The sequence below is a fragment of the Oryza sativa genome, chromosome 9, assembly GCF_034140825.1.
Source record: "Oryza sativa Japonica Group chromosome 9, ASM3414082v1".
NCBI lineage: Eukaryota > Viridiplantae > Streptophyta > Magnoliopsida > Poales > Poaceae > Oryza > Oryza sativa.
This window is the reverse complement of record NC_089043.1, coordinates 12,994,664-13,019,985: the sequence shown is the minus strand read 5'-3', so window position 1 is coordinate 13,019,985 and position 25,322 is coordinate 12,994,664. Positions and strand designations below refer to the sequence as shown.

At 51.1% G+C, this 25,322-nt stretch overlaps 1 protein-coding gene and 2 pseudogenes across 1 annotated transcript; 1 reads left to right on the top strand and 2 right to left on the bottom strand.

The window, feature by feature from the left end:
- The window catches only part of LOC136351795 (uncharacterized), a 72,396-nt pseudogene that overhangs the window by 6,133 nt on the left and 40,941 nt on the right, over window positions 1-25,322 (bottom strand).
- LOC107278426 (protein ROH1A-like) lies at window positions 16,236-19,270 on the bottom strand (annotated as a pseudogene).
- LOC136351660 (proline-rich receptor-like protein kinase PERK9) lies at window positions 19,375-22,359 on the top strand. Its single transcript, XM_066303920.1, has 2 exons — window positions 19,375-20,462; window positions 20,892-22,359. Exons 1-2 carry the CDS (start codon window positions 19,789-19,791, stop codon window positions 21,124-21,126), a joined length of 909 nt encoding a protein of 302 aa, XP_066160017.1. The 5' UTR covers window positions 19,375-19,788; the 3' UTR covers window positions 21,127-22,359.

Below are 25,322 nucleotides of genomic sequence, written 5' to 3'. Positions count from 1 at the left end.
TTTTTGGTTGAATGGGACATATCCTAGTATTACAAATCTAGGATGAGTTCCATCCATCCAAAATTCCTTATATTTTAGGACGGATGCAGAAATAATCATCTAAAAGTTAATTCAGTGAGCAAATTCTTCATATACTTAGTTGTATGTTTGGAATTGAGGTAGATTACTATTATCTCTGTCTGGTGCAACTACATTTTGATATTCTGTCATTTGGTAATTACCAGTAGATGGACAGCAATCAGTGACATTGCCGAGTATCCATACCGGTTGTGATATAGAATAGCACCAACTAACGGTTGAACCAGGCGGTGGCACTAATTTCAGGTAAAACGAAATGAAATCACTGTACAATTTGCATGACAGAATAATAAATCAATTGTTGTAAATTGACAGCGCTACACTACGCATACCATTTACTGTGAGCAAATCATACACCAATTGATTCCAACAAGTTACTACTCTACTCTACAAGGAAAATGGGGGGTAGAAGTAGAAGCGTGGCGGTGAGATCGGAGGATGGAGGCGCACCTCGGTGAGCTCGGAGGAGAGGAGGGCGCGGCCCCGAATCCACCTGCTCGGGCGCGCGGCCTCCTGGTGGTGGCACGGGATCGACGATCTGATGGCGGCGACGGACGGTGGCCCGACGAGGAGGAAACGGCGGCGCGGGGCGGGGAGAGGAGCAGCCCGCAGTGCCTCCGCCTGATCTCCGGCGAATCTCCGCCGCCGCCGGCTGGTGGAGAGAGAGGTTGAGGGATCGGAAGTTGAGCAGTAGTCTGCATCCAAACCACTCATCGACCATCCCATGGCTTATTTAGCGCACCTAAACAGGTTACTAAAACAAAAATTTTAGGGAACCTCCAAGAGAAGGCTAAACATGTTACTAAAACATAAATTTTAGGAATTTGGTAAAAATCAGCCCTCCAACAGACTTCTAAGTATGGTCCCAAAATTTACCTACCTCCAAAACCAGGACCAACCTGAACTAAATATTGGACAACTAGAAGCGCTCCCAATCGAAGCGATTGTTCTTGCCTGCGCCGCCGTTTTTTCTTTCCCTCGTGCCAATTTTTTTCCTCGCCCGCGCTTTCCCTCAACCACCGTCCCTTCGTTCGCCGGGAGGAGCCGCGCCTTTCTTCCCCTCCTCGCGCCAGCTCCGTTCAGGGCGCCGCCGGTAGCCCATCTAGGTCACTGCCAGCCCTCCGTCCAGGGCGTCGCCGGCAGCCCATCTAGTGAGTTTCGTCGTCCTTTTTTTTTGCATCTGGATAAAATCATCAAGATCAAGTATTTCATCGTGGGACACTCTGACATTTTCTCCCCCCCCCCCTCTGGGAACCGTTCTTCCCAATCAACTTCTCCCTCATCTTCAATAATCATGTTATGCATGATAAAACAAGCTTTCGTGTGTCTTTTCATCCCAATATTGAGCTGGCCCTCGAACAATGGCAAAGCGAGCTTGTAGAACCCCCAAAAGCTCGTTCGACATCCTTCCTTACTGCTTCATGTGCTTTGGCAAAATATTTCCTCTTGTTGCCATGTGGTTCTGGTATGGTCTTCACAAATGTGGCCCAAGAAGGATATATGCCATCAGCAAGATAATATCCCATCGTATAATCGTGACCATTTATACTATAGTTCACTTCAGGAGCCTTGCCTTCAGCTATCTTTGCAAATAGCGGGCATCGATGAAGTACATTGATATCGTTATGAGACCCAGGCATAAAAAAAAGCGTGCCAAATACAGAAATCCTTTGAGGCAACGGCTTCTAAAATTATTGTAGGCTCATGCACGTGCCCTTGGTACATACCATGATATTCCGTATGGCAGTTTTTCCATTTCCAATGCATGCAGTCTATGGAGCCTAACATGCTGGGGAAACCTCTGTTCTCCTCAAGTTTAAGTAATCGAGTTGTATCATTCTCATTGGGTGATCTTAAGTACTCATGTTCAAAAACTTCAACAACTGCTTTCACAAACCTTCTCAGGCTCTCTATAGCGGTAATTTCTGCAACACCAAGATATTCATCCAAAGCATCTGCTGCTATACCATAAGCCAACTGACGCATTGCTGCAGTTTGATGACAACTTAACCAATTATACTAGCTGCATTTCTTTTCTACACAAAATAGTCATCGTGATCCTCTACCGCATTCATTATGCGGAGAAACAGAGGACTGCTCATTCTATTCCTGCGCAATCATAACTAACGAGACATGCATATATATGCATATGACAAAAAAATAAATCATATAAAATTTACGACATACAAACCTGCACCTAAATAAAACTGGGCCATAGCTCAAGCGAGCTGGCTGCTTTTTGAGCGTTCTGCCGTCTCCATCAACGCGAAGCCGAACATGCAGATCGACGGGACTCTCAAGTCCCGGCTCATTCTCCTTCGCAAGGTTGCCCGGCGGCTGAGCACCCGGGACCTTTGCGAGGAGTTTTGCCTCCTTCGGATTTCCCCTCTCGCCCATGTGTGGGATGTTTCCGTGAACGAGGGCAAAGAGGTTCTTGGGCTTCCCCGCCTAGTTCTCCCCACCGGGGCCAAAAGTAAGGTTCTTTGTTTTTGACTTAGGCCGCGTGCTTCCTTCATGAAAGCGCTTTTCAGGCTAAACGGTTGTGTTCCTCTATTTTCGCAGTGCGGACATTGGAAGACGCTAAAATTGAGGCGTCGAAGATGATCAAGGCTCTAACCACAGCCAAGTTTGCCCGCTTGCTCCAACGCCAAGCTGACGGCCGAGTGAATCGTGTCTATACTGGCGAATTGCCGAGCCGATCGAACCCCTCTCGGGCCGGCGATGACGAGGCTGGCACTTCGAAAAAGCGCAAGCGCGCGGTCGCGAAAGGCAGCCAAGTCCGAACTCGCCGTAGCGTGAAGACCGCCGTCGAAAACGATGGGGAGGAGGAGGATGAGGAGGATGCTGATGCCGGTTCTGAGGAGGATGGCTCTCGTGGTTATACCCCCAGCCCTACCCCTGCGAAATCCAGGGTAGGCTCCCATGTTTCTCCTACATGACCTCAAGACATCGTCGTAGCGAACACCCTCTTGGCGATCTCCAGTACAGCCGCGAAACCGATGATGGCTGTAAGAAGGAAAAATAAGAAAGGAAAGGTTGTGCAGGTCGGCCATGGGTTTTCGGATAGTGAAGGGTCCGACGGGACCCCTACTTCGTCGGTGTTGCGACGCGCAACTTTCCGTGGTAGGCGCATGTCTCCGTCACCCGCTAGCAATGCCGAAGCGGCGACGGGCGGGAGTGCCTCAACCCCAGCCGCTGGGTCGAACGTTGCTGAAGACGAACGGGTCGATGCGGTTCCTTCACCTATTCGTCAACACGAGGGGAAGGCCCCGGCGGTTGAAGCGAGCGTTTCGGACGTGACGCTTACCGCCCCGCATTTCGTCCCTACCGACTTCGCCACGCGGCCGGAGATCACTCCGTTCATGGACGGGGTGTGCCAGGTCATTGCGCCGACCAAAGGCCTTAGGCTTTTCACCGAACTGAACGAGTTCGGTGAAAGCTGCGCGGCTGTGGAGAGCCTATTTGTGCGGGTATGGCCCATCTTTGCGTGCTGAATTTTGCTCTTTCGCTAGCTCTCTGACTTAATGTATGTTGTTTTTTTTTATCAAGGCCTTGCCGCGCATCTGAGTGCCAAGAAGTCCGCCTTAGAGCAACTAGATGGGTATCGCCTTCGCCTTCGCAAGTCCGAAGAAGAATTTCACCACAAGGAAGACGAAAGGCATGTGGTGGCGGAGACTTTGAAGAAGGCGAATGCCGAAAACAGGTCTCTCCGCTCTAACCTGGAAGCATCACGCCAGCGGGACGCCGAACGAGACCAACAACTTGCTTTGGCCGAGGAGAAGATTAAATCCCTCGAAGCCCGTCTTGCGTCGGCCGAAGCTACGGCCGCAACCATGGTGCCAGCCACAGAGTCCGCCAAGGAGGCCTGTTACACTCTTCGGCTGCCCTTAATGACCTTGGGGCGCGGGCGGAAGGTGCTCTGGGCGAAGGCGGGACTGCACTTGACTTCTCCGAATGGACGCAGGAGGCGGCCGGCTCGGTTGTCGAAGTAGCAGGCGCCTACAGGGACTGTTGTGCTCGTGTTTCGGCGGGATTCGTTCTCAGCCTCTTGCACGCGCACGGCTGCGACCACATCGGGGATTTCCCGATTTCGTGAAGGAAGAATGGCCTAGCAACACGCAGTGCTCCGGGGCTACATTAAGGGCCTTTCGAAAGGGGTTTTGGGAGGATGGCGGCCGGGATTGTGCAAAGATTCGGCTCCGCGAGAACCTTGAAAGGATCGCGATGAACGAGGAAGCCGCTGCCGCCAACTCCGAAAAGGGTCCCGGACCGTCGGGACGGTCACCGGGGCACGAGAGCGAAGGCGACGGAGGCCAAGACCACCCTGAGGTGTGAGGCCCTTCGCCCTCGTGTCTTTTTATTATATTTTATTTTTTCCTTTGGTCCTTTCGGACCTTCTTTTAGCCTAAGTCTTTTGTATATAGACTTTTGGTCTGTTCGGCTTTAAGCCGCATTCACCTTGTACTTAATATAATCTCTATTCCACTGGCAAAGTATTACCCTTTCGCCTATTTAATTGTTTCTGTTTGAAATCGGGGTTGATCTTCGTCTGTATTCTCTTCTCTTTTTTGAACTTCTCCCCCCCCCCTTTTCTTTGGCGCTTTGCCGGCAGGGGTGCGGTCAAAAGGTTTGCGTTTGACCTCCCGTTAAAAATTGGCGAAACAGCAACGAGAAGTTCGTGGCGTTGAAGGGTTTGCCGAAGTTACAGTGCCCATTTCGGCCTGTTTATCGCGAAATGGTGATAAATGGCCACATCTATAAGGTGTTTAAGGTCGCCGGCTGGATGCGAGCGCACCCCGGGCGGATCTTAGAAGACTACGACCTTGTTCATACAAGACGATTGGAGGATATGGCTCGTTTTTGGCGAAACCATCAGAAGACTGAACGGCAGGAGTTAATCTTTCAGCGTCGTTACAGTCTAGTTTGTATTTCGCCTCCTTCCCCTCTCAGGGTCGTGTATGATCATTCCCTAGAGAGAGAGAGTGATTATGGGGGCGAAGATGTTATTTATCTGTAAGTTGGGCTGTAACGCCATTGTTCTTCTCTTCTCACTTGTAGCATCGTGATGGGTTTGTATTTTTACTTGAAATCAATGAAGGTGCGTTTTATTTCCTTTTTGCTATTTTCGCATTGTCACTTCGCGTGCTTTTCGTTGGGTCGGAACATGTCGGCCCCTTTGCATATATTAGCGAAATAGGTTTTGACTTTTCAGCTTTTGGCTTCCGTTTTCGATCAGTTTCGTTCAGCGTTGTAAGGTGCACTTTGCGCTTTCCTCTTGATCGAGTGTAACGGTGTTCGGTTAGTTGTTCCCCGAAAACAAGCTGTTGCGGTTTCAACGTTCGGCGAGCGATGCTTCGGCCGATTCGTTTCGCCCTCCGGTCTTTTTCGCTGATCAGGCGTTTTCCTTGGGGTTTTTTCCGCAAATTATCAATCGCACAAACAAATAAAAAGAAGGCAGAGGACACAAAGATTTTATACTGGTTCGGGCGTCCGTGGTGGATAATAGCCCTACATCCAGTTTTTTGTCTTTTTTTCATTTTCCTCTTTTTTTTCTTCTTTTTTTTCTTGCCGAAAGGCTTACATAGTTGCCGAAGGGCTTACATAACAATATATACATTTTTACAAGTTGGCGATTTGGGTGTCACCCGTTCTAGACATAGAAACGCTTGAGAGGTAGCGTTCCAGGAATGGTCGAACTCTTCGCCTTCCGGTGTCGCCAGTTGAAAGGATCCCGTCTTGGATTTGTGCTTGATGAGGTACGGTCCTTCCCACTTCGAATCAAGCTTGCCAACGGCTATCGGGTTCGCCTTTTTTCCTTAGGACGAGATGACCAGGCAACAGCTCCGCCGGTCGTACTTTTTTGTTGTAAGTTGCCGAAGTGCCTGTGGCAAACTTTTGCATGTGCTCGAGCGCTTCGACTCTTACCCCCTCCAAAAGTTCGAGCAACAACTCGCGCCCCTCTTCGCCCCCAGAGAACGTCACCCTTGGTGAGTTTGCCCCTAGCTCTGTTGGGGTCATTGCCTCATCGTCATAGAGAAGCATGAACGGGCTAAACTTGGTTGGTTTTGTGGGGGTCATTCGAAGGGCCCAGAGAACAGATAGCGTTTATTCTGGCCATTTGCCCTTCGCTGCCCCCTCAAGCCTTTTCTTTAGTGCTTCTAGGATTTTACCATTTGTGCGTTCCGCTGCCCCATTTGACTGTGGGTGTGCGACCGACGCGAACCTGATGTCCAGGTTAAGCCCTTCGCACATTTCTCTGAACTTGTCAGAGTCGAACTGCTTGCCGTTGTCAGTGATGAACTCTTTTGGCACTCCGAAAGGGCAAATAATGTTTTTCCATACGAACTTCTGTACTGCTGCCGAAGTGATCGTTCCTAGGGGGTTCGGCCTCGATCCATCGAGAGAAGTATTCAACGGCCACAATTACGAACTTGTACCCATTTCGCGCCACCGGGAACGGCCCAATGATGTCCAGTCCTCATCTGGCGAAGGGCCAGATTGGCGTAATGGGCTGCAACTCATACTGGGGCGCGGTCTGGCTTCGGCCATGACGCTGGCAACTTTCGCACTTCTTGATTTGCTCAACACAGACTTTCAACACAGTGGGCCAGTAAACTCCTTGTCTAAACACCTTAGAGGCAACTGTTCTTGCAGCTTGGTGCGCGCTACATAGCCCCTGGTGTATCTCCTTCGCCATTTCCTCGCCTTCGGCGAAAGAGATGCAGCGAAGCAAGGGTTGAAGTACCCCGGAACGATAGAGCTGGCCCGAGACCATTTTGTACTTTGTGGCTCTGAGTTGCAGGCGTTTTGCTTCTGCTTCGTCTTCCGGAAGCCAGCCGGTTTCAAGGTGTTTCACAAACGGGGTTCACCAGTCGTATGGGTCTTCGCCCAATTTCACTTGGTCGATTGCCATGACCTCCAAGCTGTCCATGGGCACACTCGGTGCATATAGGGCTTCAAAAAAGATGCCAGGCGAATGTGGGCCACCATAAGCAGCAGATTTCGCCAAGGCGTCTGCTTCCTCGTTCTGGCCTCTAGGTAAATGTTCGACCGTTATGCCAGTGAAGCATTTTTCCAAAGATCGAACGGCCTCCAGATACCTCTTCATTCCTTCTTCTTTTGCTTCGAAGGATTTGTCAACATGGCCTTCCACCAGCTTGGAGTCGGTTCGGATTAGCATGCGCCGAACCCCCAGTGCTTTCGCCTTTCTTAGGCCCAGAAGAATGGCTTCGTATTCTGCTGCGTTGTTGGTTGTGTCGAACTGCAGCCTTGCAGCATACCGAATCGGCACACCATTCGGTGACGTGAGTACTGCCGCGATGCCCGCCCCCCTGTGCGACCACGAACCGTCGGAGTACATCACCCAGGGCTGTTCGACCGGCTCGGGCTCGGGGGTGAATGCTGGTGTCCATTCGGCTATGAAGTCAACTAGCACTTGAGACTTGATAGCAGTGCGGGCAACAAAATGCAAGTCAAAAGGGGATAGCTCTGCCGCCTGCTTGCTGAGCCAGCCAGTAACTTCCTTGCCTCGGAGTATTTCGCCCAAAGGGTATTGCGATGGCACTATGACTTTGTGGGCCTGGAAGTAATGCCTGAGTTTGCGCGAAGCCATCACCAGGGCATAAGCGAGCTTTTCCATTTCAATGTATCTTGTCTTCGCTCCTTGCAATGCTTCAGAGATGAAATAGACCGGTTTCTGGCCTGAATCTGTTTCTTGGACGAGGGCAGCACTGACTGCCACTGGCGAAGCTGCTAGGTATAGTAGCGGTTCGCTTCTGGTGCCGGGCTGATCAAAGCTGGCGGGCTTTGCAGGTATTGCTTTAGCTCGTCGAATGCTGCTTGGCATTCGGGTGTCCAATTGAATTTTCCCGCGCCCTGGAGGGTTTTGAAGAAGGGCAAACCTCTTTTGGCTGCCTTTGAGAGGAATCGACTGAGTGCCACAATTCGGCCTGCGAGCTTTTGTACTTCGCGTACACTCGACGGAGGCTTCATTTGCTGAATGGCATCAATTTTCTCGGGATTCGCCTCGATGCCTCTTTCAGAAACAAGGAAACCCAATAGCTTGCCTGCACGGACGCCAAAAACGCACTTCTCAGAATTCAGTTTCATGCCCGCTGCGCGCAAGTTGTCAAAGGTTTCCTGTAGGTCGGACGCATGGTCGAAAGCCTTGCGGCTTTTTACGACGATGTCGTCGACATAAGCTTCCACATTTCGCCCCAACTGCTTGAAAAGTACCTTGTACACCAGCCTAGCGAAGGTCGCTCCGGCATTTCTCAGACCGAAAGGCATCCTGAGGTGACAAAAGGTGCCGAACGGTGTGATGATGGCTGTCTTGGGGATGTCGGCCGGGTTCATGCGAATCTGGTGATAGCCGGAATATGCATCTAGGAAGCTCATGAGTTGCAGCCGGCTATCAAATCCAAGAGCTGGTCGATCCGCGGCAAGGGGAAATTGTCCTTCGGACATGCTTTGTTTAAGTCTGTGAAATCAACACACATGCGTCATTTGCCATTTGATTTCCGCACCAGCACTGGATTCGCCAGCCACTCAGGATGATCAATCTCTTGAATGACCCCTGCCTTAAGCAATTTTTGGACTTCGGCTTTTGCTGCCTCCTGGCGATCAGCGGACATCTTGCGTAGCTTCTGTTTCCTTGGCTTGGCGTCCGGCTTGACTGCCAGGTGATGCATGATGAGATCTGCCGAAACATCTCCTACTTCATCGGGGCCCCAGGCGAAGATATCAATGTTCTTTTTGAGTACCTCTAGGATGTTCTCAGCTTCTTCTTCGCCCATGTCGCCCCCTAGTGATACGAGTTTTGTGGGGTCGGCATCATCAATCTGCATCTTGACTATCTTGTCGTGAGGTGCGGGCTTTGACGTGTGTTTCGCCCGGTCATGCGGTTCGGCCTCAACATTGCGTACTGCTCTGTTGATTATGGCCAAAACGCATTTTGAAGCAGGCGAAATGTAGCGCCCGTTCCGTCGTGGCGCCTAGTGGGAAAATTATCTCTTAAAAACCCTAATTGCGAAATTTGTTCCTTTGCTTGTTGTCTAGTGTCCGTGCCATCTCAAGATCTCAATCCCCGATCTATCGTCGAGTTCAATTCCGAATCCAAATCCTCCCAATCAATTTCCTCCGCAAAAGTCTAGTTTGCCTCCCCCGGGTTCGATGGGCCGAATCCAGCTCGGCCCATCTCTCCCCCGGCCCATCTCTCCCTCCCTTCCCCGGCGCTCTCTCTCTCTCTCTCCCCGGCCCCCTCCCTCCCGGGCGCCCTCGCCCTCCTTCTCTGCCCCGCGCGCGCGCCGCGCGCGCGTGCGCGTGAGCCGCCGCGCCGAGCGCCCCCTCCCTTTCCCCCTCGCTCTGCCGCGCCTGCAGCCGCGCAGCCGCTCGGCCCCGCGAGCCAGCGTGTGCGCGCCCGCGCGGACGCCGCCCGTTGTTTCCCGCGTGCGTGCCGAAGTGGCCGACCGCCTGGTCGCCGCCGCCGTCACTCTCTGCCGCGCCAGCCCGCGCCTGTCGCCCGTGTCGTCGCGCCGCTCCAAACCGCCCCGCCGTCATCACCGTCGTCACCGCCCGGCCCCCGCCACTCCGCGCACAAGCCGCCAAGGGATGGAGGCCGAGCCCTCCTTTCCCCCTGCCGCGTCGCCCCGCTCCCTCCTCCTTTTTCCCGATTCGGCAAAGGGGCGAGCCCCCTTTCTCTCCCTCCTTTTCCCCTTTTCTCCCTTTTTCCCCTCTCGCCGGCGTCACCTCCTGTCGCCGCTTTGGACGCTAGCCGGAGCGCCAGCTCGCCGGCTTGACCGCCCATGTCGGTTCCTCTCCCCCAAACCGACATTACCGCCCATTTAAACCCATCTCCCCCTCCCTTCCTTTCCCCTCCCATTCGCCCCCGCGCCGTTGCCGCCGCTCCCGTGCTCTGCCTCGCCTCCGCCGTCCATCGCCAAGCGCCGGGAGAGCCGGTGCGTTCGTGGACGCGGAAGGGGACTCCGGGCGCGCCCTCTCCTTCCTCTTCCTCGGCCCGAGGCCGGAGAGATTACTCCCGCGCCGTCGGCCTCTCGTCACAGCGCCCCTCCTCCGCACGGTAGTGCCTCTCTCCGTTCTTTCTCCTCGCTCCATCTCCTCCCCCTAGCTTTCGGTAGTAGCTTGAGTAGCCTCCCCGTAGTTAGCCGGCGCCGCCCCGACCGTTGCCGTCGCCGCCCGAGCTCCGTAGCACCCGCTCGTCGCCAGCCTCGCTCGGCGTAGCTCCGTCCAATCCGACGCTAGCGTCGAGTTCCCGAAGCCGCGTAGATGCTCTCACCGCCAGGAATCGACCTCTCGTGATCTCGTCGCCGTTTCCCTCTTCTCCCGCCGCCGGTTGCCGCCGCCGCAATCCGCCGCCGTCGAGCAACCTCCGGCGAATCCGAGCCGTTGGCTCGTCTCCCCTCGTCCCGTACAACCGCCCGGTGTGCACGCTTTTGCCCGTATCACCGTGGTTCGCTCCGCCGCTCGCCGCCGCCGCCCGCCGTCCATTCGCGGCCGGGTCGTCGTCTACCTCCCGCCAGCCCACGTGGCCGCCACGTAGGCGCCACGTCGGCGCCAGCTCAGCCTAGACCGGGTCGAGCCGACCCCGGTCAGTCCCTCCCCGTGCGCGCGTTCCACCGCGAGCCGTGAGGCTGCGCGTGGGCCCGCCGCACCTGTGTCCGCCGCGGACCGCGCGCGTGCACCGCGTTCCTTCCCGCCCGCGCGCGTGCGCCGCGTGCTCCCTCCGCACGGTGAGCCGAGCCGCTGACAAGCGGGTCCCACCCGGGACCGCGCGTGGTGAGCCCGGTCCACCGGACTCTCTCTCCTCCCTCCCGCGCGCGCGCGCGCTTGGGCCGCCTTGGGCCGGCCGGCCTGTTAAGCTCGGCCGAGCCGCCCCAAATCTCTTGGGCCGCACCCTAGCCGCCGAGAAAAGTCTATATTCCCTCCCTCCCTTCTTTTCTTTTTCTTTTCCAAAAAGGATTTAATTAAATCCTTTTCCTATAGACCAAAAATTCAATAATCTTAGAAATTCAATATCTTCCCAACCGTAACTCCGTTTGACTCCGTTCAACTTCCAAAATTCCCCAAATCTCGAGATCTATCTAATGGCACGCTTAGAGGTCATTAATAGGGCTTTATTTTCGCCGTTTGTTGAGTTGTCCCGTTTCGCGTGTAGTTTCGGAGCCCGAAGACCCGCAGTGCGAGGATTTCGAGGATCAAGCTCCAGATCTCGAGCAAGGCAAGCCACCTTTGAACATCTTGAGCCTATATTTGAAATTTAATTATATTGCTTGCAAAATATTATGCATTAATAGGATCACACTTAATCTGTTGTCCCGTCTGCAAGGCAGATTGGCGGACCTACCTAACTTGTTGCATTTGATCCTTCCGTTGTTAATTGTCACACCATGTCCCCTTGTAACCACCCAGATGCGACTCGATATTCGTGCACTCTGTGCGAATATCGACGGTCGCCTTCAAACTTAAAATCTGAATAACAACTTGGGTAAAACTGGAGTTTTACAAAAGACTTGGAAAACCCGACACCTGGGTCGGTGCTTGCGAACTAAATGAATTTCCAAAACCGCGGACCGGGGAACGTACCGGGTGTACGGTTTCCCGCTCTCGCTCTTAAGGACCGATTCCTTGGAATTTCATCCAAACATAAGACAAGTACGACCACATGGGTGGAATGGGACACCCCTGGCTGAGTAACTAGCTTATCAGGGGAGCCTTGATGCCGAGAGACATGTGGATTCGCCGGGGTGGTGTCGGGGAGGACCCCTGGGCTTCCTGGCACAGTATGGTCTGGGACCTAACCTGTTGTTGGTCTGGGACCCCTCTCGTCGGCATATGGTAAACCTGTATCGGCTTTCGAAATGCCTTGTCATGAAAGCTTGGAGGTCTCCCGACGTGGCTGATCCCCACGGGCTGGGTGATCCGGGTTAGTAATGTCGTGTGGGTAAAGTGTACCCCCTCTGCAGAGGTTAACAAACTGTTCGAACAGCCGTGCCCACGGTCATGGGCGGATGTGAGGTGATTCCTAGCGTAGTTTTGTTTGACTACTGCTTGTGAAATTGCTGTTGTGAAAATGGGTTCGATGTTTGAAAAATCAGCAGCTGACGGGATCAGCTAGACCCGGGTGGCCGTTTGAAAAGTTGTTGGCCCGGGTGGCCGTTTGAAAAGCTGTTGGCCGGGTGCCAATCTTGTTTCAAATCTAAAGACTGATACATTGCACATACTCCGACCGGACGAGACGCACTGTCTCAATCCGTGTCGTTTGAGAAGCACTCACTTAGTCGTTTTTAGAAAAAAAGGAATTCAAATAAAATCAATTGCAAAAACAACAGCCTCTCCTTGAAGCCTGCATTAAACACTTATTTCCCCTGGTTTGCTGAGTACCCCCGTACTCACCCTTGCTCTATATAATTAATTCCCCCCCCAGTTGCTGAAGAAGATGAAGCGGATCCTGCTGATGAGGAGTTCTTCCAGGAGCAAGCCGGCTACGATGAGTTTTAGGGTTTCGGCCTAGTTCCCAAGTCTCGCCTGTATCGATTGGTCCAAGTCCTGGCTTCCGCTTTCCTTTTGTAATGCAGTTGTGAGCTCGGGATCTGTCCGCAGCCCAACATGACTGTACACCTACTCTATAATAAAGAGACCTCTGTTGCTGTGATATTCTGTCTCCCTGTGATACCAGCACTGTTTCCTAGGACTGGTATCGTTTAACAGGTTAATTTGGAGCGTCACGGGCTAGTTCCGGTCGGGACTAGTTCGGGGCATGACACGAAAGCTGAAGCCCCTTGACCACGATCACTCCTTTTGGGCCGGGCATCTTGAGCTTGAGATAATTGTGATGGGAAATGGCTTCGAACTTGTTCAAGGTTGCACGGCCGAAGATGGCGTTGTAGTTGTACGGGATGTCGACAACGTCGAACAATACTTGCTCTTCGCGTTTGTTTTCCCCCGAGCCGAAGGCTATCATTAACTGTGCTTGGCCAAGAACTTGAACTGCTTCTCCGCCGAAGCCTGTGAGCGATGCTGGTGCTGGGGTAAGGGCTTGGGTAGTCAACCCCATCTTGGCATATGCTTCGGCGAAGATGACATCGGCCGAACTCCCTTCGTCCACCAGGATTCGCCGAACTTCGAAACCAGCTATCTCGGCTGAGATCACCAGAGGATCTTGGTGCGGGAACATTACTCCTTTGGCGTCTTCTGGCCCAAAAGAGATTTGCTGGTTCAGATATTGCGGAGACCCTTCGCCTGCTGAAGTTATATTATGGATCGTTCGCAGCTGCATCTTCTTTTGTCGCTTCGACAATTGGATTGGCGGGTCGGCCCTTGTAATCACTTGGATTACTCTGCGCTGTGCATCTTGGAGCTGTTCGGCCGGGGGGTGCTTGTTCTTGAGCTACTTCGCGAGGTGCTTCGACTGCTGCTCCCTGCTGTGGCCTTGAATCTTGCGCGTTACCACGTTGTCGAATGTTTCGGCATTGCTCCGTGGTGTGCGAAGAGCGTCTGTGGAAGGCGCAGTAGAGGTCTTTTCGGGCCTTCTTGCGGGCAGGCTGCTGATGGTTGCTTGCTTGCTGAGAGTCGAACTCCTTGCGGAGGGCTTGCACTTCTTCGACAGTCATCACAGCCTTGCCCGCATGGTCGGTTCTGAACTTCCTCCAGGTCATGGGGGCTTGACCTTGCCTTGGCGGTTGTCCTTGTATCGCCGGCTGGGGCTGGCGAACAGCGAGAGGAGGTGGTTCGGCAATTTGAACTTGCGCTTGGGCTTGAGCAGCGGCGACGGAATCCTTATGATACTCAGCTTGCATAGCTTGTCGTCGCTTGGAATCCTCCTCGCCCCTTGCGAACCCGTCAATGATGTGAAGTAGGTGTTCAAGTGTCTGTGGCTCCTTGTTGGCGATTTTTCTTGTGAGTTCGCTCTCGAGCAGACTAGCTGAAGCGGCGTTTATGACAGACGCCTCGGTTATGTCTTGAACTTGGCATCGAGCTTGCGAGAAGCAACGCATGTACTCCCTTATCGACTCCCCCAGCCTCTGGCGAATGCCGAGCAGATGTTGCTGCGTCTTCGGCTCCTCATATGTACATCGAAAGTTAAGGACAAAGACATCGCGCAATTGCTCCCATGAGTAAATGCTATTGGCTGGCAAATTGAAATACCACGAACGGGCGATGCCGTCTAGAGCGAGATGTATTACCTTTGCCTTGGTATTTTCGTTACCATGAGCCGCTTCGATCGCGGACTCGTCAATTTAGAGGAATTCCTTTGGGTCAGTTTCGCCTGAGTAGCGTGGGACGGGTGGGAACTTGAACTGGGGTAGGATTGTGCGGGTCTTGATTCCCCCACTCAGCGGTAGCCCCTTTTCGCCCCCTGCCCTGTTCACAGCACCTTGCTGCGGGTACGGCGTGGTGAAGGGTGAAATCACGGCTTGCGCGTGAGATTGGGCCATGGCACTCGGCTGCCCGGCCCTGATTGGTGATGCTTGCTGAGCCGCCATGAATGGGTCGAAAGTTGGCTGTGACCATGTCATGGCGACCTGGTTTGGTGCTTGGTTTGCTCCGAAGCCTGGCGTTGGTGCTTGTAGCCAAACGGTTGGCGCCTGAGCAGCATTGATGGAGTCGAACTGCGGTCCTTGACTCCACGGCGAAGCCCCTAGACCTGGCTGATTCGAAGGCAACCAACTAGGCGCACCTTGACTTGTATTCCCCTCCGGGAGGGCCGAAGGGGCTGTACTTGAAATGTTTTCTGGGGTTGGCTGAGCTGCTGAAGGAAAGCTTGGAGCTGCGCCTGCAGAGCCGAAGCCCCTTCTGCCATTGTTTGTGGCACTTGGCCAGGCGGTTGAGGATGTACTTGGGCAGCGACCGGTTGAGCTTGCAGTTGCACGTGAGGGGCCGGATGCGCTGCTGCGGTCGATGGCTGCCCGGCGAAGTACATTGGTGCTCGCGCGACTTGTGGTGGAAGGGGCTGGGTCGGCACTTGTGGATAGACTTGGGGTGGGACATAGCCTGCCGAATACTGGAGGATTGGTGCCAAGGCGACCTTGGACCGCCTTGCCGCCTCGTACGCTTGTTGCTGTCCTTGCATTTGGCGAAGCATGTCTTGGAGTCGTGTCATGTTCTGTCGCATGGCTTCCATGTCGGCTTCGGTTTGTGTCTCGGGGTCAGGGTTGACTTGGACTTGCACAGCAGCGAGCGCAGTTGGGGCCGCTGCTGGCTGTGACGGAGCGGCTTGGGGCACCAGCAGTTGGCTTGTCGAAAGGATCTCCGCCCTGGTCTGGAGTACCCTCGCCGCTGCAGCCGCCTTCGTCATGTCAGCCGCGTTCGGCACCTGCACAGAGGTAGCAGGGGCCGAAGGTGGTAGTGATGGCGCAGGTGCGGAAGCACATGGCGTTCCTCCATCTGCAGCGACAGGCGCCGAAGGCTCTGCTCCCTCTTCGGCGGCCATATCCGCCCCGGCGTCGCTTTCCTTTCGCCTTGTAACCTTCTCCTTTACGACCTTCTTCGGTGGCATTTGCTCTCAGTGGTTTCGCTCGGAGGTCCCCACGGTCGGCACCAGCTGTTGTCGAAACGACAACTGCATACATCGAAAGACGTGGTTACTCAACAGTGGTTGAGAAAAAAAGTAAAGTGTATTGATTAGAGAATTTTTCTTGGATCCCCCCTATTACATGGCCCTATGGGGCTATTTATAGCCCCCATTACAGGTCTTACTACTAGGGCTTTGGTTATGCAGGGGAATTTACATGGTTACCCTTATGAAAGGGACATTTACATAGGTACATAGCGTAATTGAGGTTCATGGGCCCTTAGCGGGCCGACTGGTTATAGTCGACCCAATTAACCCCTGGGCTTGATGGGCCAGGATAGCTTCTTCGGCCTTCCCGGGGCCGAACCTGCTACGGCGAAGTCGTCCCCCTTCGGCGTACGCTCTTCGCTTTGCGCCCTTCGTCCAGGAGGCCTCCAGCTCGGCTGCGATTCCCTGCCTCTCGTCGTCCTTGCTCCATAGTCTTCGACATGGGGAGGGTTCGCCTTGACTAATCTTGACGTCTCGGGCTTGAATCCTCATCGGGTGCATGCTTTCAACAGGTTTGGTCGAAGGGCCTCATGCCATATCGCCAACAATTACCAAAATTAACACCGGGGGCCTAGATGCTTCAGCGGACGAGCACCGAGCTCATGGTGTAGAGCGCCAGCCCCAGCCCGCAACCTGCACCGGGGGAGGCAAACGTGGGCGACTACTGTGGCGGCGGTGCAAAGTGCGCCGCCATGGCGTGGACGTGGCGGCCGGAGGACCTGTTCCTAGAGACGCTGAAGGACAGCCTGGCGCGGCAGCGAGCTTGGCGGCATCGGGGAATTGCCAGGAGATGGCCTGGCGCGCGCGGCCAAAGTGGGCATGGTGTAGCGACGGGGCGAGGAGGCACGACATGGCGGTGAGCACGGCGCGGTGCGAGCCCCGGAGCGAAGCGAGCATTAGGGAGACGACTTTAAGTATGTCGAGTGTCTTAACGGTGTGGTCGAGGAGGTCACCGGTGAGGCAGGCGGCCTGCAGAGCACGCGGCGACGGGGCCGATGCCGAGGATGTCGCGGAAGGCGTCAGATGAGGAGAGCACCACGTCGAGCAGCTTGGAGAGGAAGGCGAGGGAGAGGATCGGTGGCTGATGGGAGACCGCTGTTGACAGAAAACACGTGGCCTGGGAGATCTGCTTAACTCCAGTGTAGGTCCAAAGCTCGCCTTCGGATGTATTAGCGTGCCAGTTGATTTGATCCTGTAATCAACAAGAAATAGAAGCAAAGAAACCGTGGTTAAATCCATAAATGATAGCCGATCGGCTAGATGCCGATGACATATCATTTATCTTTGAGCCGATGTCATCTGTGCATCGATCGGCAGTCATGAATAAGTAAAGAAGGACTAAATCTACTCGATTGGCTGTAGATATTAACAATATATACTCCTCATATCGATGTATACTTAAATCAAGTGATTGGGATAGATCGGTCATCATGCCGAGACAGTATAAATCACTTAGATAGAAATATATGTCAATAACAAGACTATATATGTTTATAGCATAGCCGATCAGATAGATCTAGCATGTATCGGCTAATACTCCGATACTACTCTATATCAAGATATTAAAGCAAGTATAATATATTGAGCAAAAGCCTAACATACTTAGATACAGCAATATCTCAACATAAAGGGCAGATTTAACATATCAATAAGGCATATATAACAAATGAAGTTAAATCAGATACGATCGGCTGAAACTCCGATGCTATTCTAATCGGCAACTAGAGGGCAGGCTAGAGATCGATATTCTAAGCACGACTTAATAGATCAAACTCAACTGATGCAGCATTAAGTATGAAAAGAAGAACGATATCTAGACAATCAAGTCGCTAGAAGTTTCATAGAATGGTAGATGTCTCATATAATCTAGATCAATATTAATATTTAACCTAATCGGCTACCCTCTATTAACAGATACTAACCGATGGCAGGTTAGATGATGATATTGCTAGAGATTATGTAAGACATATGATAACTCGATGAATTACATAAACGGGATTAGAGTATCATAAAGATGGAAGCGCTAATCCTAAGAACGCAATCCATCATAATGAATTTTACCTCTTGTTGAAGATCGAAATCGATGCAGCTCAACCCGAAAGTAAGAACTCGTTGAAACAAAACTGAAGTAAAAAGGGTGGCGATGCGCCGAAATTGTGTTGAACGTCTGTCGTTAAAAATTACATAGGGCTCGGGGTCTACTTATACCCGAGGATTATAAGATATGCCCATACCAGACACGACCATTATCTCTAACAAACTCTAAGATATCATAAGTCTTTGCGGCAGACTTTTGCCCACATTTATCTATAAGGAATTTACATAAAATACAATTGCCTTCCCAGGACTCTATCCATGCGTGGCAATCATCTTGAAGTACATTAACTTGAACCTGATGCCGTGTACAAGTCGTATTGTCGGAATCGGCCACATCAGCTTACCTAACCTGACTTAGACCCAGCCGATCTTGTCGTAGCCGATCTGGACTTCAGCCGATTCCTGCCCTGTTTTCAAACTCGATCTCCGCTTCCGACTTTGCTTCGATCTAATCTTCTCTCCGACGCTGATGTTACCAAATTTGGTTGTTAACAACCGCGGTAAGGCGGTTGGCGACGTGGGCTTGGAGGGTGTGGAGGACATGCAGCTCGTCGTCCTGCGTGTGGTCAAAGGAGGCGACGGCGGTGGTGCTGCAGCGGAAGCTGAGGAGGCCGAGGAAGCCCATCCAGGTGGGCGGCGGCAGCCATGGAGCTGACTTGGTTGCTTCCCATTAACTATGTGGAGCTGGAGTACAACCCAATATTCTTTTTTTTTATAGTAATCTGTGTGGGCCTAAAGAATATGCGGTAGGGCAATTTGGCCCGGTCACGTAAAAATGTGGGCCTGCTCAAGCCTAGTCAGCATGAATATACCAAACAAATGGGCGTGGTGTCCTATGACAAATAGCCATGTTTTGATAATGTGTCTTCCCTAAAACTCACTTCGTGAGGTGTCCTGGAGCTAATTCCACGAAGTCGCGATGTCCTGTAGCAAAATTTACCATTAAAAATGGAGGTAGTACTAAACAACACTAAACAAAACAAGATCGTAAAAAAATAAATTTGTTACTCTAGAAGATCGTCAAGTGCAATATGCAAATGATTACCCGGATTATTAAAAAAAGTGGCCGATTAATCGTTAAAAATGAAATTTTGACGTTCATAAATACTAATGAATAATAATAGTAGCCCTTGTCACATTAACAGAACAATTTTGCTATTGTGCCGTATTTACAGCCGACTACACCACCGGTACACAACACTGCTTGGGTGCATTTGAAGGTATAGGTTCAGAAATCTTCACTCCCGGCAAATATAGCAACATGGTGAATTAGTTCATCATTAATTAAGTATTATATCTTCAAAATTTAAAAATTATTAATACGATTTTTCAAATAATCTCTAGTACTTTAAAATTCTATAATGGTGGCGGTGACTCCAACTCTCTGGCAGACACGCGGAATGTGAGCCGTCGGATTGCTAAATCCAACGGTGCACCGATCCCCACCCAGCTCCTCACCTTATCCCTCCCGCATCCACCGCTCCATCGCTCCCGCATGCCCGCATCCACCGGCTCCATCGCCGTACCCTAACCGTCCTGTGCCACCGTCGCCTTCGATCCTCCCCGCCGCCATCGCCGTCCTCCTCCACCGCGTCGCCGACGGCTCCATCGCCGTCCCCTAACCGTCCCGTGCCGCCGCCGCCTTCGCTCCTCCCCGCCGTCCTCCACCAGCTCCCTCCCCCACTGCTCGCCTCGCCGCCGCCACCGCCTCCGTCAAACCATCGCTGGCGCAGGGAGGACTCCTTGCGGCGGACTCCGAAACCCTAGACACTGCCCCCAACGCCAGTCACGCCGTCCTGTCCACCGCCGCGTCCTCCTCCTCCCCATCACCCGCCGCCAACGCCAACGCCACCGCCACCGCCACCAACACCTACTCCTCCGTCCACCCACCACCGACGCCGAATCCACCACCCACCCGCAACCGATGCCGAATCCCCCGCCGTCGAGTCCGCTTCAGATCCCCCCGCCGGGCCGACTCCTACTCCTCCTCCCCGCCGCCAACGCCTACTCCTCCTCCCCGGCTCCCCCCGCCGTTGATGCCTACTCCTCCGCGTCGCCATCGGCTCCAGGTTGTCGTCATCAGGTGGCTCCTCCCGCGGCGCCCCCACTGCCAGCGCCACCGCCACCAACGCCCCATCCTCCTCCCCAGTCGCCGCACCACGCCTCCACCGCCGACGCCCCCATCGCCGCCGTCTCCTCCTGCCTCATCACGTAGGCGCACCCTCGACCGATCCCTGCCGCCGGAAGTCCTCACCACGCCACTTCCCCACCCCGCCCAACCACCGCGCCGCCTCGCTCCTCTCCCATCGCCGATCCCACGTCCCCAAATCACCGTGGAATCCACGCCCCACAAGCCCACGACCTCCCAGGTCTACAAGCCGGATTCATCATCGACCTCACCTCCGCAGGCCGGCTGCATCAACCCCCCACATCCCGGCCTCCCACTAGACCACCACCCCCATCCCGCGGCGGCCTTCGTCGTCGACTCCGCTTCCCCGTGCGCAGCCCACGTCCACGCCAAAAGTCCGTCGCCTACGCCACATCTCGCGACTGGATCCGCTCCTCTCCGTCGATCTCCACCACGGTCCCTTTCGCGCCGCACCGGAAGCTGGCCGCCAGTCCTCCGGTCGTCGCTGGATGCTGTCGGCAGGTGGATGCAGTACTCGCCCGTCTCCCCTCCATCACTGAGGGACATTCCCATCTACAAAAGGTAAACAAAATTTCTTATATGGCATTCGATTGCTAGACATCCCCCATCTAGAAAAGTTACAAATCAACTAAAGTTCATAAATATGTTGAGCAAATGTCCAGAAACCAATTCACTTTTCAAAGTGATTTTAGCACTGTACTGCTTTGTTCGAGCTGTAATCAAAATGTATGTGAAAGTATCACTTAGACAATTTCGTTTTAAGTAAAAGAAACAGTTTCCTGTTAGACAATTTCGTTTTAAGTAAAAGAAACAGTTTCCTGTTGAAGGTATATCTACAATGTGTATCTGATTTGTGGACATTATCTGTTTTCTCCCTTTTCGTCTCGCTGCTTCGTACTGTTGCTATGTTGTGAAATGATTTCTGTACAAGTTTCTGCAGGTACACTTGGTAGCATCACTAATTTAACTCCGATTTAATTTACGCGGAAGCGTGCTAGGGAGCGGTATGCTGCTCTTAGTGCTGGCGACAAGGAAGCTAGGCTTCAAAAGATGCGAGAGTACTACCAGCGAAAAAAGAGTATTGATCCTGTACCTACCCATGGTATTTAAATTATTATCTCACAAACAGCGTAGATCTGAAGTGAAATCTTACCACTGGACACAAGCTCACTCTTCTTCAGGACGTCAGGTTCCTTCATCACCCGGGTACTCTTCCCTACTGTGAAAGTAAGACCAGTTTCTTCTGTTTGTCCTGTTTTTACTTGATTAATTTCTGTGATATCAATTTTTTAACATGCAATGGAAATATCGTTGATCTATGTTGTGTCTGTCAATTTATTTATCTGTGATGCCGCATTTACATGTGGTGCACACTCATCACTATAACGACTTCTCCTATGGTATTAACATACTGTTTGGTCATGATCTTGGTAGTTGTTTTACTGGCTAGGTGCTCACATTAGACATAAAATTTTGGATGTGATTATATATATACTTCCTCATGGTAAGTGTCTCATGTTAAGTTCTGATGATCAGCGCAATTGCTGATGGGAATTCATGGTGATAAACCACACCTGAATTCATGATGATAAACCACACCTTAATTCTATAAATGTGAGAGAAGACCTCCACTCAATGAAATTTAGTCAATATGCGAGCAGAAAATACACTAATCCCTGATTCAGTCATGGAGTAAATTGCATCATCTATGCTCACACGGTTAGTTTCTTTACCTGTATATTATCTTCCTTACCAATGCAGTCATCTTACTGCTATCAATGCATCTTGGCAGAATCATTTCCTTCAATTAAGCTTAATGAGTATAGAAAAGGAAGGTTGTTAATATTATTGCATATCGCTGTAAACTATTGTTTACTGCACATTTGATTATCTGGAATGCAGTACGAGAGAACACTTTGCTGGTTTGCCTTGCCCCATCAATTTCTGTATCCATTTAACGTTGCAGAGAATAGGCTGCAGTACTTACGAACTCTAATTTAGATCACATTAATACATAACCACACATTTTTTTAGCTGACACTGATTCCGTGAGCATTAGTTCATAATTTACATTGCATAAAGTTTATTCTCTCTACTACATGTGTTTCTTTTAACTGATGTTGGTCACCTCTATTATATTTAACTCGGGTTCATGGAAAGGTACTTCTGAGGACTGAGGCCTATATAACCCTTCCTCCATCTATAAGCCTTCTAAGGCATCAGTTGGCAGTAAAATAGGAAGACGGTCATTTATGTATTTGTTATTTAACGTTATATGTAATGGGTCTGCTGTACTCATGCTATGCTCGTTTGGGGCAGTTCATCCTTTGGTCTGTAGCAGTGCTCTTTCTATCGGAAAGATTATCTATACAAAGTATTGTATGGTCATTAAATTATTGTATGGGAGCTTATTATCTGTTTTATCTTATTAGAGACGTGGAATTATTAAATTGTTGTATAGGAGCTTATTTTCTGTTTCATCTTATTAGAGACGTGAAAATATTATGTGCTTATTCTCTGTTTTATCTTATTATTGACGTGGGTTTCACGTGCACATTTACATGATTTATGCACCAGAGTCTGTAGTAGATTGTTCAGCTCATTCAAACAGAATCAGTAACTGCTTAAATTAGAACCAAAGTCATCGGATGTCATTTGCTCTTGAATTGTCATGTTTTAAGCATGTATTGCTCTGAAAAAAGAAGGCTTCAACCTTTCAGCACAATATATTTTTAACTGAATACTTTACACCTCAAATTATTTGTGTCCTCTAAGATCGTGAAATTCAGTTTGTTGCTGTTGATTTATGAATATTCCAGTTATTTTGCCAGATGAAAAGCAGCTTAAGGTTTTGAATCCATGCAAGTTTGTTTTAAATGTTCTGACGGTACACATCATTTGAGGTACCTAATATTGTCCTTTTGTTCAGTAGTCCTTCCATTTGGTCAATAACCCCTTAAAAACTTTATTTAAGATACCATGCCCATATAAAACTTTGCATGCACCTTGGGCATGAGAACAACTAAATGGATTTGTTTTCATTATTTTATCTATGTTTGGGCATTTTATCGTGTTTGAGACACTAATGTGTCGGGCTACCATTGACCAGAAAGATAGACTGATATAGAAATCATTCTTTGTTATCTCTCTTAGTTTGTAATTAGAATTATCTGATTGTTGAACTCGAATTTCCTTGATGAAAATTATATTTGTTCAGAGATGCTCATTCTAGCTCTGTATGCGGATTTGGTGATTGAAGAAATGCATGGTAACATTTTGGCATGGTTTGAAAATATCGCAAATTCATGCTTCATCAGTTAATTGTTAGTACCCATGTTCTGTAGCCTCTCCTTTTCTCATTTTTCACACAATCCTTTTGATCTGCATACATACTATTTTTCTTTGTGTGCTACGGAATGTGATTAAACCATGTTTATATAAAAAAGCATAGAATTGACGTGGGTGCACATGTCCATATTCCTCTTTGCTGAATTCGAAGATCTACAAGTTTTACTTCTTAATATATAGCATAATAACTTGGCAAATGAATCAGATTCGTTACAATTTCGTTTTGTTCAGATCAAGGAAATGATTCCTCATTGATTTGTGCATATTTCTATATGGCATAGATTGTATGTTTCAAATGATACATATTTTCCCGTTGCAACGCACGGGCACCCAACTAGTTTTAGTATATTTCTATAAAATATATTTATCTTTTAACGGTTAAAAAGTGTACACGTGATTCGTGTTCGGTATGACTAGATGGCAGTTAGTAGCTACAGTAGCAACATATAATTTCTACCATAGCCACTGCACAGCTGCTTCTAGTAAAGTTTGACACTCTGGCCGTGTTTAATTGTTTAGGTGTAAAAACTTTGAAGTATACAGATACACATTTGAAGTATTAAACGTAGTCTAATAACAAATCAAATTACAAATTCCGCCGGTAAACTGCGAGACGAATAGCCTAATTAATCCGTCATTAGCAAATGTTTACTGTAGCACCACGTTACCAAATCATGGTGTAATTAGGCTCAAAAGATTTGTCTCGCATTTTACATACAATCTATGAAATTGGATTTTTTTGTCCACATTTAATGCTCAATGCATATGTCCAAATATTTGATGTGACATAATTTTTTGGATATTTAGAAGCGTGCGCGCGGAAAACGATGGTTTTTCTCCCTCAATGTCACCGGAACGAACACAGATAATGGGAAGTCGTATGAGTTGGACACAACATATTACTGTAAGGGCATCTACAATGTGAGCTATTCCTAGAGTGTCCTCACTAATTGAGGACACTCGTGAGCTATTCCTAGAGTGTCCTCACTAATTGAGGACACTCGTAGGGAAACTCAGCTCACAATGAGAGATACCCCTGGATGGGCTCTTCAAAATATAAGATAACTGGGTGAAGGCACTCAAGCTCACAATGGGTGTCCCAACCAAAAAGCCCACGGTGGGTATTTTCCTATACTACCCTCCTCTCTCCATAGCCCACCGATGACTTTTTTCCCCACCGACGCTTCTCCTCTCTCTCGCGCGTATCGCCAATCTCTCCCCCTCTCTTGCCCGCTCGCCATTTTCTCCCCCGCCGCTCACTGCCGCCTCCCTCCTCGCCTTCCCCAGCCACCGCCGTCGCCTCCCAAGCCACCGCCGTCGCCTCCCTCCTCGCCATCCCCAGCCACTGCGCCGATAGCCTGCGCCAGATCTGGTCGCCACCGCTGCACGAGGAAGCCCTCCGTCCTCGCCGGCTGCCGCAGCGCACGGTGGTCGGATCTGGTCGTCGCCGTCGCCTCTCTCCTCTCTCTCTTGCGCCACTCGTCGTCACCTTTCTCCTTCTCTCTCACCAGGCGCGGTGGCGAACGGCAAGCGGCGCGGGGACGGGCACGGTGGCGGAGGGCAGCGGCGCGCGGGGTCGCCGAGCCGTCTCCGTCGCAAGGTCGTCGCCGGTCGTCGTCGCCAACTCTGTCTCCTCCCAGTGAAACCCGAAAGCAAGATTTAGGACCTGCACTGGAGTTAAGCAGACCTCCTAGGCCAGTGTGTGTTTTTTGTATCAACACATGGGCCTCCCAGCGAAGAGGCCAAGGGTGGAAGGAGAAAAATCAGGTGCGGGAGCCGTGTCCTCAAGCCACGACGTCGCCCAACGCGTCCCCTAGCTCCGTGGCTCGACGAAAAGCGACTGAGGAGCGGAGGAAGACACGCCCCTCTGCTAGGGACGGCAAACTGATGGGCTGGCGACGGCTGTGAGCAGGGACACACTCGAGAGTACGCATTGGTGATGGCCTAAGGAGCCCAAATCCTAGAAAACAAACCACCATTGAACTTTTTTATTGAAAGAGCAATGCACATGGAATTGTCGAGATTTTATTACCTGCAATGAGGGGGTGTTTGAATCCAGGGACTAGACTTTAA